General features: G+C 37.2%; 1 protein-coding gene across 2 annotated transcripts in view; it reads right to left on the bottom strand.

Annotated features, from left to right (window-relative positions):
* Nucleotides 1–16,142, bottom strand: part of MTREX (Mtr4 exosome RNA helicase) — a 46,484-nt gene that overhangs the window by 9,860 nt on the left and 20,482 nt on the right. For both annotated transcript variants that reach the window (XM_074855081.1, XM_074855082.1), the window contains exons 16-21: nucleotides 9,963–10,113; nucleotides 6,826–6,998; nucleotides 6,460–6,528; nucleotides 2,128–2,256; nucleotides 887–997; nucleotides 376–564 (exon numbers count right to left, since the gene is read on the bottom strand). In XM_074855081.1, coding sequence (XP_074711182.1) covers nucleotides 376–564; nucleotides 887–997; nucleotides 2,128–2,256; nucleotides 6,460–6,528; nucleotides 6,826–6,998; nucleotides 9,963–10,113 — 822 coding nt within the window. The remainder of the gene's footprint in view (nucleotides 1–375; nucleotides 565–886; nucleotides 998–2,127; nucleotides 2,257–6,459; nucleotides 6,529–6,825; nucleotides 6,999–9,962; nucleotides 10,114–16,142) is intronic.

A 16,142-nucleotide genomic window follows, 5' to 3' on the forward strand; every position in this document is an offset into this window, starting at 1 on the left:
CTCAAACTAATAATCCCCATCAATTCAACTTAGCTCTGCACAAGCATGTTAAAAATTATCAGTTTCAATTATCTGTGAAGAATTTACCTACACTGTATTGTGCTATGTCTATTCAGTGAAAAAGACTCTAGCAGCACCTCTGTAACTTTTAGTCCCTGATGACTTTTTCTTAAGATTTTTTTTTTTTTCACATGTACGTCCCATCTGTACCAATCAAGGGCATGCCACCAAGTCAGCCAGTTTGTTAGTGAGGTTCAATAATGTGCTTATTAATTTAAAAAGGATTATTTGGGCTTTGCAAATAAAAACAAGTAAGAAGGGAACTATTACTGTCTCTCTCTTCAGCTAAATATAGTGTTTTGGTTGTATTTTTACCTGTGCTTTTTTTTCACAAAGTTTGTATACAGTTTCCAAGTTGGGATCATTGTGAAGAGGATGTGAATACATCCTATGCTCAAATGCCTCTACTTTTTGGATTACTTTTTTCAGTCCTTGATCTTTGATGCCCATGTCATCAATAGGGTCTAGTAATGGTACTCCATCAGGAAATCGCTTCTGTACTTCCTAAAAGGAAAAAAATATTTTTCTGTAAGATTAGTAACAGTAAAATAAACTATACTTCTACAAATCAGCTGTCTCAACTATAGGGACACAGAAGGCACCGGTGTAAGTTTGTTATGCAATGTTTCAGAAGTTTTCAAAATCAGTTTAAAATGACTGTTGACAAGGAGAAACAATTGACATAACTTGTGGCTTCCAAGCCTTTTAAGAATGAGGTGAAGATGTGACACAAGCTTTAGACAAATTTCTTTAGTACAAGTTGTCCTGGGTTCAAGAGTACCTCACTAATCAGAGCAGAGAGTTTACACAGCTTAGTGGAACTTACTTGTATAGATTTTAACACACTTTGCCTGTTGTCAACAGGCCTCAGGTCTTTCGGTATGTAAAGTCGGACACTGCTGATAGCTGAGAGAAGATGTACCAAAACAGGAACAACCTATCAAAGACAGTGCAGTAACTGATAAATCAGTGAAAAAATATTTATTATTAATGTTCCATAGCAAAACTTTACTAGGAGAACTAAGTACACAAGGACAGAGCAGTAGGTAAAGGAATATCAGGAAGCAGGAAAATGTGGGTAATGAGATAAAGTATTAATAAAGAAGAAAAGTAGGTTTATCCAAATGGGAAAATTCTGTATTCAGTTAAATCTGGAGAGAGGCCACAAGTGGAAAAAAAGTTTTCTGTTTTTCTATTACCTTGCCTCTTATCTACTGGAATACGTTTTAGGATCCAAATCAGACAAATTTTTGTCATATACTTAACTAGGAATGCTAACAATAGAGAACATCAAATCAGTAAATGTATATTTGTAAGTATCAAAATCATGAAGACAATCAATACTCAAGCTTTAAACTGACTTTGTGAAAAAACCATGCAGACCACATAAACCACTGTCTGGTCTGAAAATTATAATTCTTTGTCTTGGTATAGGGTTTCAAATTGAAAAATTTAAATAATGTGAATGCTTTTAATAAAAATGTCCATTTAATTTTAGAATGAGATAGCCTCACAAAGCTGAAGGGGTGTGAAAAAGAAGTAAAAAAAGAATTCTGCTCCCAGAGACAGAAGATACTGCTCAGAAAAGTATCTGCCAAACAGCATTGCTAAAATTTATTACTCAAGGATTATAAAAATTCTAACTAAATTCTTGATCTACAAGAACAAATGCATATTACCCACAAAATCCTGCACAAGTATCCAAGAAAAAACAGCTTATAGATACTAGTTTATCTGCAGATTTTACCACTTACGCAGGTTGTTTTCATAACATTGTTTACATTACTACTATTGTCTTTCATCTACTGATTTGAAATATAGAACACAACAGTAACTAATTTTCAAAGCACTTCTTATATGGTAACAAATTCACTCAAGTATTTTGTTCACACTTAAATGTTTCCTCTTCAGTGAAATCAGCCACTGTTTAAGAAAGCGGAGTTAGGTGTACAGCTCCTTTCTCTTAATGCATCAATCCTCTTTTTACCACAGTTTGCAAATATTTTGGAAATAGAATCTTTGAGAATAGTTATAACAAACTATTGAGAATAAAGATGTGTAACAAACCTGCATCTCTCCTTTCTCATTAGGTCTGGCTGGCTTTGCAGCCTCAGTAGCAGAATTCTTCAAACTCTCTTTGCTGCAGTGCAGTAGCACTTCAACTACGTATAGTGGGTCCAATTCACCAGAATTTGGCTGTTGAGGACACAGAAGAAAGAAGTCCATAACAGTTATTTTAAAATACAAGCAAGAATGAAAGGAAAAAGCATGATTTTATTCAATATTACAGGTATGAAATGAGCTACTGCTCTTCAGAGTGTATCAACTCAGTGATGCAGTATATCCTAAAAACTACTGAATCAATATTGATTGAAAGATCCCTCACATAGAAAAATACACTTGAAAAAATTACTCCTTCCCCATCCTCCCTCACCAGAGTAGCCGGAAGTCTACTTGAAGCTTTAGGTATTTCTGCCTTTTCTTCTAGATGTAGCTCTTTCCAATTACAACATCTTTTGTAACTGTAATGCAAAATACTTGCATCATGCTAGCTAGCAGTGCTGAACTTTGCCATTTTTTTAAAAAAAGAAACAAAATTTGGGGGATCTCTTTCATTTGCAGGTTTGCAAGTTCAAGTTTTTCCCCACAATAAGGACCACAGAAAAGTCTTTCAAGCATAACAGCTTGTATCTGCAGCAAAGCAGGAGCTGCATCTTACAGGCCACATCTTTATATACCCAAAACTGCATATGTAACAACTGACATTCACTTAAAGAACACAAACATGCAGATATGGTGGTTAAAGACTATTGTTCACAAAGCCTAACCTTTGTTATATACTGCTTAAAAAAACCCTGCCGTTAGTTATTTGACTGGATCAGTATGCACTAAGGTTGCTGAAATACACTCCTACTACAAGCAAATCTTTTTACGACTTTGAATAGAAACAAGCTATAGGCCTAACACTGAAGGCAGACATCAACTTTTAAAATACTACGTGCAAGCTTGTCTGCTTCCAAATACAAGAGAGATGATGAGAGAACACTCTTTTCAAAATCCCATATTAACTCAGTTCGGTTTTACTGGGCAATATTTTTCATTACAACACACTATTTTCTTTTGCTGCATGCAAAGCAGGGTGAGGCCAGCTAGCATTTCTAAGAGATTCTCAGAAGTACTATGAGAAACTGCCATAGTAAACTAAACAGAAAAACAGGGTTATCCTGTTCTACAAGATACATAACTTCAAGAAATGCAGTTACTTGCTGGGGAAGAAGCTGCTCCTCTGAATTCTATGCTACATTTGCAGAAAGCACTCACAGCAATGTACAAAACCCATATGACTGCTGCTCTCCAAATTAGAATTTTAAAATAATATCCACCTATACCAAATCAGTATCCAGCCAAAGTCACAAAAAGCATAATGCTGACTTGAATGAAGAAGAGACTAAACTCATAGCTGCACATATATGCTACAAAAAATACTAGAATTGGAGATGTCTAGAAAATTATGAGAGGAAAAAAGTATTTCTATAACTAACTGTACTGTAAACCTATTAATAAAGGAGTATACATTTAATTAACATTTGCTGTTAATATTACTCTCTATAAGTTTACATATACCAATGGCTTTTAGACAATGCTGACCAGACATGACTTAATCTAGAACTGCTTTTTGAATGTGTATGTTTCCTTCAATGGGTTTTCTATAACATTTTAGGTGCTGAACCCTTGAACAGGAACATCCATGGTTTTATATGCAACAGTAAAAGGAGACTAGAACACCCTGTAAAAATTTGTTAGTCACAGACATCTCCTTCATATCAAGTTTGAATGATCCTTTGGTTCATGTCACATCAATTCACATGCTTCAAGGATAAATTTCTGCCCTCTTTGGCAGATTATTGCCTGATTAGGTGTATTCCAAGGATTTTATATTTGCCCTGAAACATCTTTTACTTTATGTGCCTGGAAACAAAACAAGGTAAAACAGCTGATCATATCTGCAAATCAAGAAATGTGACACAGATAAATTCAGATTCCCAGATTGATAACATCAGACTCACTGAAAATTCAGTGACCATGACACAGCAAAAATAATGCTTATGTAGTAAACATAAATACACATGAACAGGCAAGTACATAAATGTAAGTTTAATATGTAAGGATTATAATTATGCTAAATAAGGAAGACCAAATTTCAGCATCTCGAATTTTAGTATCAGTAACTGTTAACAGACAAAATCTGATGTCTAGAATCAGGGATCAGATGACAACATGGACTATAAACAGCACAACAATTAAACTAGCATACTGCTGGCACAATCTAGTGGAAATAAAATTTCTTACTCAAAAATACTTGGGTTTTTTTATGAATTCCAAAGCAAATAGTTACTTTGCTGCCTACTGTACTGTACAATATATAGCAAACACCACTGCTTGAAATAAATTCTTCTGTCTACTGTAATTCAGGATAAAGTGCTATTTGCATTCACAATTTTGTGGAACAATTTTGTGAAATTATGCTGGAAAAACATGTAAATATAATTAGCAATGAACATAACTGACAATGACTCATGCTTTTGCTTTCACAATGCAATGACTAAAGAATTACTCAAATACAGACATACTGTAACCTTAAATGTCAATCTTAATTATATATTCCTCACTAGAAAGAGGACTTCATTAGAAACCATGACACAGTGAAGAAAAATTTACAACTAAAGAAAAACTAGTAATATAGACTGAATTCAATGTAATTTCTAAAAGCAAAGCCAAAGAACTGTCACAGCTTAGAAGTGGATGAAGGTTTAAAGGCATGACATAATAGTGACATATTTCCAATACTAAGTATACTACTACATTGAACATGGGGAAATGTATCTGTATATATCCCAGGACAAAAATACGTTGAATAAGCACGTTAAAATGGGTAAATAACAGACTCTAAGTCGTTTGTTTTGCCTTTCCTCATAGAAACTAGTCTTTCCATACCAATTTTAAAAGTTATATAGCTTTAAGTCTATTCCATAATTTTCAGCATCTATTGTCATTCTTTCCACAGAGCTCAGAAGGAAAAATTCAACCCAGCTGCTAGAATGACTTAATGAAAAAAGGGTTGCTGGAGCCAGAGCCATACCCTGCAGAACTGACTGTAATTTCAAAGCTAATATTCAAACCTAAAGGCTTTATACAACAGTGAGACCGGCCAGATAGAGAAGGCAAATATATATGTGGGTAAAATATGACACAGATAGAAGAAATGCCTCCAGTGACACAGAGGTTGGCAATTTTACATAGAAGGCCAGGGTGAGAGGGAAATCTGTTTTGCTGCTCATGTGGCTCTAAGAAAAAGGCAGTCTGCAAGCAAAAGTTTAAGCAATAGGAGTAACAGTCCAGCTTTTCAACCTGAAAAAGAAATGTGACTTTCAAAAGGAAGATGGAAAATGAAAACAAAGTATCTTTTAATAAATTCTGTATGCACACATTTTTCTCATATTCTCTTTAATGAATATATTAGAGAAGCACCAAAAGGTGCCACAACGTACAGTCACCACCAGAACTTGACAAAGACAACGTCTCATTTAGACCTAGTAATTAATGCCAATGCTCTCCAGCCAAAATTATAGCAAAAATGCCACCACAGAAAAATACACTTTAAACTTAGGTTTTAATTTAACCAGCCTGTCAAAACATTTCTGAAAGGGAGACTAAAACATCATCTCTGGGGTTATGTGGAGACCAACTATAAAAATGGATTTTTGGAAGGAAAAACAAATCTGGCTTCTATTGCATCACTGCCCTCTGTATTTTCTTCCAGACTTCCCTGAATGCATTTCTATTGTTTTGCTCTCTTTGTATTTTAACTTCCCAACTCTCAACTCTACAGCAACGTCTCAGGACAAGCAATCCCATGTTTCATGCACTAGCTCAGGACCCAAGACACAATTCCCCAGTTTCAGATAACCTTCTACACACAGTCAGACGTCAGTCTCCCTACGCTCTCAACCCTCACTTACAGTTTCTATAGATTTTCTGAGTAGATAAGATAGTATCTTTCCCATGAACCGCTTAGAGTAGTGCTGTTGGGGATGTCTCAGAAACAAATTAGTTTGAAACATCTGTAGTACCAAGTGCACTTTTGAACTACTTATCCCAGACACAACAAAGCATTTCCTCCATAAATATGTCAAAAGTTAAAAAATGAACACAGGATTTAGGGTTTGTCCCACCTTTCATAGTTTTTTCTTTACTCTTTTACTTCAGGAAGGCCTGAGCGTTTTGTAAATCTGAGGTGAAAGGAAAATTTTTTTGCCTTTGAGAACTACAAAGAAAATAGGAGCTTTATCTTATTTTCAGAAAAATAATTGTTTCTAATGGACCGAATGTATATTTTACCTTAACATTTGATTTTTTGGAGAAATTAACAACCACTCCCCATCCAAAGTCATCACCTTCGTTCTTCACCTGAAAATATTACAAGACATTATAACATAAACTATGTGCAATCACATCCTAGCAAGCATATCTTTTTCTATTTGATATTTACAACACCAATCATGGACTACTATTTATCATGGAAACAGTGTTTCTTTTAATTCATTGTTGAATGTTTAACAAAGAAACATAACAGAAGTCAAAATTGTTGCTTAGTGCAACGCATGTAGTATTTCAAGATGGTAAACCAGCAGACACCAACCCAGCAAATTTCATGGATAGATAGTGATTTGAAATAAAAACAAAATAAACCAAACATCAAGTTACCTTTACGAGTCTCCCTGGCTGTAGAAAGGGCAAACAATACTTTGGTTTGTGAACATATTCTTCAATCTCTTTACCCAGTTTTGCAAGCTGCTGTCGGATTTTGTAGTATATGACCACATTTTCTTCATTGGGAATTGCTATTTTATTGTACTGCCCTTCCAAATTATTCACTCCTATAATAAAAAGTAAAATCTCATGGTAATGAGTAACTTCAGATTTAAAAATCAATGTTTCACCTTCAGATCTACAGAACCAGTATTTTGTCACCATTTTTGGCATTCATTTTCTATTTACAATAATCTGTTCTCTGGAAAGCTAGAAATCTGTAAGTGTGTGCATTAAATTTTATTTATAGGAAATTAAGTATTAATACTAGAAAATATTTTGTTTTAAATAAACAAGCTTCAGAAAACAAAGAAGGCTAGATCCCCAATTGTCCAGGAATCACTAATTCAGGGTTGCACAGAAGTCCCACAAAAACTTGCAATGATTTGTAGGAGGGTATTCACTGTCTACCAGTGCTCTTCTACCTCCTCCTACGAAAATAAGATTGCTCAAAGACATCTTCTAACAAGATGTCTTCCAACAAGTGGGAAGTTGTTAGAAAGTGTTCTTCCCAACCTGTTTTAGGCTCTGATTTCATCAGCTGGAAATCACTATTTTCTTCCTTCAACATTTTTACGCCTTATTTAGCAAATCAGTTTTTATTATAAGCAACATGCTTTGTTCTCTCACACTGATAACAGCATTAGTAAACATAAACAATGGACAAATTAGAAAGATCTCTTTTTCCTCTCTACCAACTCACCCTCCTGCATGCTATTTGAATGCATATGGGTGACTCAGAAATCCCACTTCACTGGGATCCTGCTTCAGAGACAGTTCAGGGAAGTGCTCCCTATTTTTAACTGCCAACTTTTTAAATAAAAAAGCTAGCAATCCAGACTCATAGCATAATTTCCAACTTGATCTAAACAACCATTTCTCTCCTTTGTGTTTTTAATTGCAGCTGAAGCGATTACAAAATTTTAATACCCAGTATGGTGCATAAACAAAAAATGTCCATGAAATATGAAAAAAGTTCTCCAGCTCCATTTCTCTCTCTATTGAAATAGCAATGCTGGAATGCCAAAATGAAGATCTAGGCATGCCAGTTGGAACAGCGAGACTCTCAGGAAATACATACTATATTTGACTACTACAGTCTTAAATACTGCACCTGCAAACTAACAGAAAGTGCAAAGGGAATCGAAACCCTTCCCCTCAGCACATCTATCAAAGCTACACATTGTTTCTCTTAATATTCAGTTAACAAATGAACAGATGAACTGCTCATTCAACAGTGGCAAAGGAAGAAGTTACCCCTTGTGTTCTTAAGATTTTTCTGGGTTAAGTTTTGAAAGAGGCCTCACTCTCAAACACTGGCTGAGATCTTTGGAAACTATCTTTGGCTCATGAAAACACACTATTTAAAGATCATGGCTCAAAATCTAGTTACTCAGTGGAGTGCAAATAATGTCTCAGTCCTCTCTGAATTTTGCTTTGTATTTTAATGAAACATTTTTTCCTATACTACTCTGAATACAGCGTGCCCAAGTTCTTTTTTAGAGATTGTAATGAGATATTAAAATCATGCTTCTTTTAGCTTCTTTCTGCATATCAAGAAGGAGTAAGACTTCTCTGCACCTCTAACAAGCTGCAAGAATTTAAAAATTGTTTTTCTTTCTTCATGTACTACACTTTAGCAATGTGACAACACAGAATCACAGAATCATCTAGGTTGGAAAAGACCTTGAAGTTCACCTAGTCCAACCATTAACCTAACGCTGACAGTTCCCAACTACACCATATCCCTCAGCGCTATGTCAACCCGACTCTTAAACACTTCCAGGGATGGGGACTCCACCACTGCCCTGGGCAGCTCATTCCAACGCCTAACAACCCGTTTGGAAAGAAATGCTTCCTAATATCCAGTCTAAACCTTCCCTGGCACAACTTGAGGCCGTTCCCTCTTGTCCTATCACTTGTTACTTGGTTAAAGAGACTCATCCCCAGCTCTCTGCAACCTCCTTTCAGGTAGTTGTAGAGGGCGATGAGGTCTCCCCTCAGCCTCCTCTTCTCCAGACTAAACCCCCCCAGTTCCCTCAGCCGCTCCTCGTACGACATGTGCTCCAGACCCTTCACCAGCTTCCTTGCCCTTCTCTGGACACGCTCGAGTAGTTCAATGTCCTTTTTGTAGTGAGGGGCCCAAAACTGAACACAGGAATCGAGGTGTGGCCTCACCAGTGCCGAGTACAGGGGTAAGATCACTTCCCTGTCCCTGCTGGCCATGCTATTCCTGATACAAGCCAGGATGCCATTGGCCTTCTTGGCCACCTGGCACACTGCTGGCTCATGTTCAGCTGGCTGTCAGTCAACACCCCCAGGTCCCTCTCTGACTGGCAGCTCTCCAGCCACTCCTCCCCAAGCCTGTAGCGCTGCTGGGGGTTGTTGTGGCCCAAGTGCAGCACCCGGCATTTGGCCTTATTGAAACTCCTACAGTTGGCCTTAGCCCATCGCTCCAGCCTGTCCAGATCTCTCTGTAGAGCCTCCCTACCCTCGAGCAGAGCAACACTCCCACCCAACTTGGTGTCATCTGCAAACTTACTGAGGGTGCACTCGATCCCCTCATCTAGATCATCAATAAAGATGTTAAACAGGAGTGGCCCCAAAACCGAGCCCTGGGGGACACCACTCGTGACCGGCCGCCAACCAGATTTAACTCCGTTCACCACAACTCTCTGGGCCCGGCCATCCAGCCAGTTTTTTACCCAGCAAAGTGTGTGCCCATCCAAGCCACGAGCAGCCAGTTTTGCCAGGAGAATGCTGGCAAAACAACCATTCTTGTCTGACTCAGTGAGGAAAGCTCTCTTCATAGATTGACAGTGCATATCAATAAAGGTCCTAAGAACAAGAGGAAATTACTCTTCCTGAAACTATAACATAACAGGAAATGGTGCAGTGGCAACTGTTGGCAGGGAAGGCAAGAACTGCACAGGTATAAACTCTTCTAAGAGTGATGAAGTGTAACTACCTAATCTCACAGTGCAGCACCTTTTATACCGACTCTTGTAAGTACAACATACAGTAATACTTACTTTCTACTATTTCTGGAATAGTTCTGTAATGTTGGAACTGATAGAAGGATTTTTCTAACATGTATTCAGGGTTAATTTCCTCTACTCGAAGCAAGTTCAATACCATGTTGTACGTCAGGTGGAATGCACTGTTTAAAGGATCAGCTGAACCCTGAAAAAGATCCAAGAGTACCGTCCAGTTAAAAAATATTAATTGCAGCATATAAGAACATACCAAATAAATCATGATGCAGTGTTTTATACAAGGAGCTATTTTGATGGGTATACCACTTGTCTTGAATTTAGATTACGTGTCTCGTCAAGAAGCCTTCAGCATATGTTTATACTAAGGAAGTACCAACATGAATACATGTAAAACAGGTTTAAGATAAATCACATACACTAATGTTTTGCTTTCCATGGCCAGAGACTCAGTCATTCTAGCTTACATCTGTGAGAATACACACATAGGCTTTCACCTCAAGTCATGTACCACATAACAGAAATACCTCTTAAATTAGATCATGAAATGTGTATTTGAAATAACACCATCAGTTCTGAAATTACTGCAAATGGATTTATACTAACAGAAAAGTGTCAATAAGTATGATGTCAACAGCTGAGCTGCAGCATACAGAGGAAAGCTCAAGATTCTACAGCTGTCTCTGGTCTGATACACCAAAGGATGAGAGAACTTCTGCTGCTGATGGTAACCAATGTTTAACAAGGCTTTTTCCTTAGACCTAATAAAAGGATTATGTGTCTGTTTTTCTAAATATATGAGTTGTTCTAGGAAAGAGAAAGGACCACTCCCTAAAAAGCCTGCTAAGCACAACAGACAATGCCATTTAAAGAATGGCATTTACTAAAGAACAGCACAGCAATTATGCCAGTGTCAGTTAACGGTGGGTCAGATTCTTTCCTACAGCAACATCCACTGCTGTATCCAGCCATCAAGTAAGCAGCTGGAATACACCCACCAGCTGGCTACAGTCACCAGTGTATCTACAGATCAGCAGAAATCTGGCAAAATGCTGCTGTGACTGCTCTGATCACACTGTGAATTCCTCTTTCCATTCCTGACAATGTTACATAGCTTTAAGGCATAATTTAGCTGTGTGCTTGCAAGATTATCAACTATTTGAAAGAATAAAATAGGGTCACACAGTCACTTAAATCCTATCATGAAGTGAGAAAACAATGAACTTTATACAACTATAATATAGGTACAGAACATGCCAAGAAAGACCAAACAATTCTTGCGGATTCACTTTAATGGCTTTTTTAAAATCAGCACAGTTCAACTGTGAAGAAGGAGTGATTTAAAAATGAACTAAAACCGCCAAACTATTTCCAAGATTATATAAAGCAGACTTATTTGAAAGGCAGCATTTGAGCCAGTTGCTGATGTGGCAATTTTTATTTTGAACACATGATCATCATTTTACAATTTGAAAATAAGATCATTCTATTAAGACCAAACAGTTAAAATACAAATCCTGTTTTGGCAAAAATTGTGAATTGTTCCTGTTCCTTCATCTCATAAACACATTTTTCTCCAAGTTTCAGAAATTCCTGTTTTCTCAGTGTTGTTCTTTAGGCAATACTACATTCAAAATAAAAAGTTCTGAGATCAGCTTATTTGTTTTTGAAAACCGGAACAGTTGCTTCTCCAAATTAAAGAGATCTATAGTGGATTTACTGTAGTATACCTTCAGCACAGCCAGTGAATTCTGCAACATGCATTAGTCTCTAGAGACTACCCCAGGCTGTCAACAGACTCGCATCTAACAGGCAGCAATCACCCAGATGTCCTTGCTTCATTTTCCTAGTAGCAACATACAGATTTTGCAGCTGCATTAGGAAACCTTATAGCAAACCACAGTTGTTCTTCTATACTAAGTACACACAAAACATGAGTAGACATTCAAGCCTTTTCTGGCAAATTATAAAGATTGGCATGATTACTGAAGAGGCAGTTAGAAGTTATCTAAAGACACCTGGTGGAGGGAAGGGAAAAACAGGAGGGGGGGAAAGATGGGATACATTACTGATAGGAAAATAGAAAAGGTGGGCCTTTGTTTCCTAACTTGCTCTCAAAAAGCCTACACAGTACAAAGTGTTCAGCTATCCTGGATTTTGATTGCTGCTAAGAAGAAGGAGGCAAATCAGTTTAACTTAGATCTTCTCCTTGACAGTTTGCTCCTCTTGCAATCCCTTTCTCTACTCAGGCCCTGTGCCACCAGCTCCCAGAATGATTACTTTTCTTATTTTCTTAAGAATACTGTAAAGTATGTGCATGACATTTAGCTCACCCTCTACCATAGATCCTCCTATAACAACTCATCAGTCTTCTCTCTGACAAGCTAGGGTATGCAATCATCTGCCTCAAGTTCTCGGTCTCCAGAGAAAAAGCTCCATATTAGAGAAAGAAAGAGCTACCAACTAGTCAAGCAGAAGACTGGGCAAAAGCCTAATTGATCAGAGCTGCAACAAAAGTTGATGAGAAAGACTGCCTTGAATAGGCATCAAGAAGTCAAACACAAGCTGTGTCCATGACTTTACTGTTGTTGGAGAACTACCTTACCAGTTCCCAGCCTCCTTTCTGCAAGTAATCCTCCTCCTCAGCCCGTCAAAGAGGGCAGTCCCCACACCCCAAATCTTCAACAGACAGTCACAACAGATTTATGTCTGAATATTTTTTAAAAAAAACAGAACAATTTTGCGAGCTGTTTTATCCATAACTCTGGATGGGAACTGGTTGGATACATGAGAACAGCCTGGATATATCAACTAAAGTTCTCAGAAATTAATGACCTACTCTGTGTGCTTGCAACCACTTCACTTCTTGAGAAATTTTAAACCAACTTACCAGTAGCATCCTTTCAAGTTTTCCAAGATTTGGGTTGCAAAGGAATGATTGGTTTAAGTTGATAATGTTAAAAATCAAGAACATGACCATAAGCAATTTACTACAGAAATAATTTAGTAAAGATCTATCTGAAAATTATAGCAGCTATACACTGTGCCCTGTTTAACTGACAACAACTTCAGAGTGGAGTCTCTCCTTAACACAACCAGCATTTACTAGTCCTACCATTTCTTGCCTACATAAACTAGAAAGATACAAGATTGGAGAGGAGGAAGATTAGTGTCTGGAATTGATATTCACAAGGTTTTTTCACATTTTTTTAATTACTGTTAAGACTTGGAAGCTCTGTCTAACCAGAGATGTGAGAGCTGTCATTGATGCATTATGGCACGTAGTGTTGAGCAAGATGTACATTTGGTAAGGGTTACTCTCTCTGTTCTCTCTTATAGTGGGAGAAAAATATTTACATTTTCAAAACTGTTCCCATGCAGAGAGAGGAACAAATTTTGCACGTAACTTTCCTGCTTTCCAGCCTCTCATGGAAAACGTGTACAAAGCTTTCACACAGAATACAAGATGGCAAATACTGTCTGAAACTAACTCTGAGGGACATTACAAGCTAACAAAGATGCAAGAGGCAACTTGCAAAGCAACAATGAAGTATCTTTCATAATTACACAAATCAGATACACTACAGGACATATTTTACACCACTTGGTCCACTGACTGTTTCATCTGTTTATCAGTGTTTCCAGAAATAAGCTGAATGAATGAGTTTCCAAAGAGGAAACAAAGAACCGCTTTACAAAAAGGGCAAACAGAACACATTGATGATATTTAAAAGGTCTCTCACTTTTTTCCTCATAAGGGGGAAATAAGTACATTTAGCTGTCTGTGACAGTCGCCATTATGAATTTCTATGAAAAACCTCATCAAATAAAAACGCAAGTGACTGCTTGATAATCTGTAAGACACAGAAATGCCTTTAGTGAAACAGTAATTAACAGCACACATTTTTTCCACACTTCAATGATACAGTTACCACATGAATAAGCAGATCTCTCTCAGAAATACCAAAAAAGACTGTATATTTATACTGATAACAGGATTATCCTGAGCCATCCTGGCATGATTGCAAAACCTACAAAAACCCCTTCTGCGGGGTTACTTTTAAGAGACAACAGTAAGTAGCTATTTTAAGCACAAATTAATTACCAATCTAGCTAACTGCTTTGCCCCAAAACCAGTTGCAAAAACAAAACCAGAAGCCACTGTGGGTGGCAAAATCCTGCTTTAGCAGGCTTTGCCGATGAAAATACCTCCAGTTTTGGTTCCACAAATGCTCCAGTTGTAATCCGAGACTTAAAAGGAAAAAAATCTATCTCGATTTCTCTCGCATGCAACTACCACCGTCTGAAGTTAGTTCTGAATGACTGAACTTTTCAGTCATTTACTCTCTCTAATATAGTAGGGTCCTACCATTGTAACCATCCTTAGTTTTACTTCAGGCTGGTAACTCCAAGTTCTCTTCTTCCCCTAAGCCTTTTGTCTTCTTTCTGAACTGAACACAGAAAAATAAACAAAAACCCTGCACAGTTGTACCAAGGCATCCCCATTCAACAAAACAATATTTAAACTCTCAAGCAAATACTAACTTAAAAATTTAGAAACTGGCCCTCCCCAAACTAGGATCATAGCGCTGCTACAGGAATTGCTCTGCAAAAAACACAAATGGACAGTGGGGGAAAGGTAACTCACCATGTGTTCAACCCCATACTGTGCAATGATTCTTTTGGACCTGAGCTAGCCTGCTAACACTATAACTGTATAATACATTTGAGAAAATAATATTGCTCCTTCTAGGTTGGATGAACTCAGAGAATGCTGAAATGCAAAAAAACAAATGGTATCTATATCTGCACTTAGAAGCTAGCCGAGATCCTCAACAGTCACTGGTTTCAGATTTGCTACTACAGGTATCAGGTCACTGATGTGGCAATTTACAACTTCAATAAATATGCAGTATGTTTAACTTAAAGGAGATGTGTGCCCTAGCAAAGATCATATACTTCTACAAAAAGTTAACATAAATTTTAAAAAGGAACTTTGTCTTCCGTTCATCTTCCACTTACCTTTTTTAAGAATAAGAAGGCAAAGAAAAAAAATCTAGCTTAACCAGTCAAAACGCATTCACATTTGTAGTGATGAGTTTACCAAAGTAAAAGAAAATTTCCGAAAAATCTGTCAGCTGAGGGGAAACTGCTTTCCACAGACTGACCTAATAAAACTTAAGTAACCTGTGGTATTAAGAGGCAGCAACTGCAATTCATAAACACCAGTTAGCTTAGTCCTACTGGCTCTGGAAAAGCCTAATATGAAGTTCAAGAGTGACAAATGATTTTACATGCTACCTGATGCACCCCATCTTCCCACATTTTGGTTGCGAACAGCAGGAAGAACAACCATTTGCGGTTCTCTTCTATCTGCTGGCTTGCATAATTATCTACAAAACTGTGACCCTGTTCACGATGGCATCTGATTATCTGTTTCCCTTAAAACAGCTGAATTCTCTCCACAATTTCATGCTAAAATCTTGTTGACTTTTAGCTGATTTTAAATTAAGGTTAGAAATTAAGTACCTTTCTGAATTGAAGCCTGGAAAATTTCAGCAGTGCAAGCTTCATAAGAACAAGAAAAGTTTGGCAATAAAAAAGGGTATTTTGACAATAAAAAATGTTTTACAATAAAAATAAAAATTTCACATTATTTTTATCTAAATTTTGATAAAGTATCCAAAATGTTTCATTGATATTCTCATCTATGTATCAACTTTAGATTAGAAAGAACATTATACTGTCCTCAAATCACCAGTGACAACCTACTTCATCTAGATTTTGTAACACCTTTTCCAAAAAGTGCTAGTGCCAGCCTCCAGCTGAAGTCTCTTTCTCTCCCAAACTAGGCTTTAGTAAATTTCTAAAATCCTGAGGCATTTATTGTTTTTTCCATATGAGTAAGCTTTGAACCAAACCAAAGTACAATAGTATAATTAAGCTGGCATGTTATGATGATGTTTGCAGAGGGACAGAATGCTCACAGAAGACAGTCTCACTAGAAGGCTTCACCTGCTGTCTTGTGCATAGTTCCAAACAACAAGATCAAATGGAAAACTGTTACTACTACTCACTCACAAGTTACAGGAAAATGAACTGAAATACCAGTTTGCTTCTCTACAAACATCTTTAATGCATTTGGGGAGAAGTAAATGGAAAATCTGCACACAGCACCATTTTAAAAGATGTGGACAATCCACAGTATTAAAGATTCTG

This window comes from Strix uralensis, chromosome Z (assembly GCF_047716275.1).
Source record: "Strix uralensis isolate ZFMK-TIS-50842 chromosome Z, bStrUra1, whole genome shotgun sequence".
In the NCBI taxonomy this organism is placed as follows: domain Eukaryota; kingdom Metazoa; phylum Chordata; class Aves; order Strigiformes; family Strigidae; genus Strix; species Strix uralensis.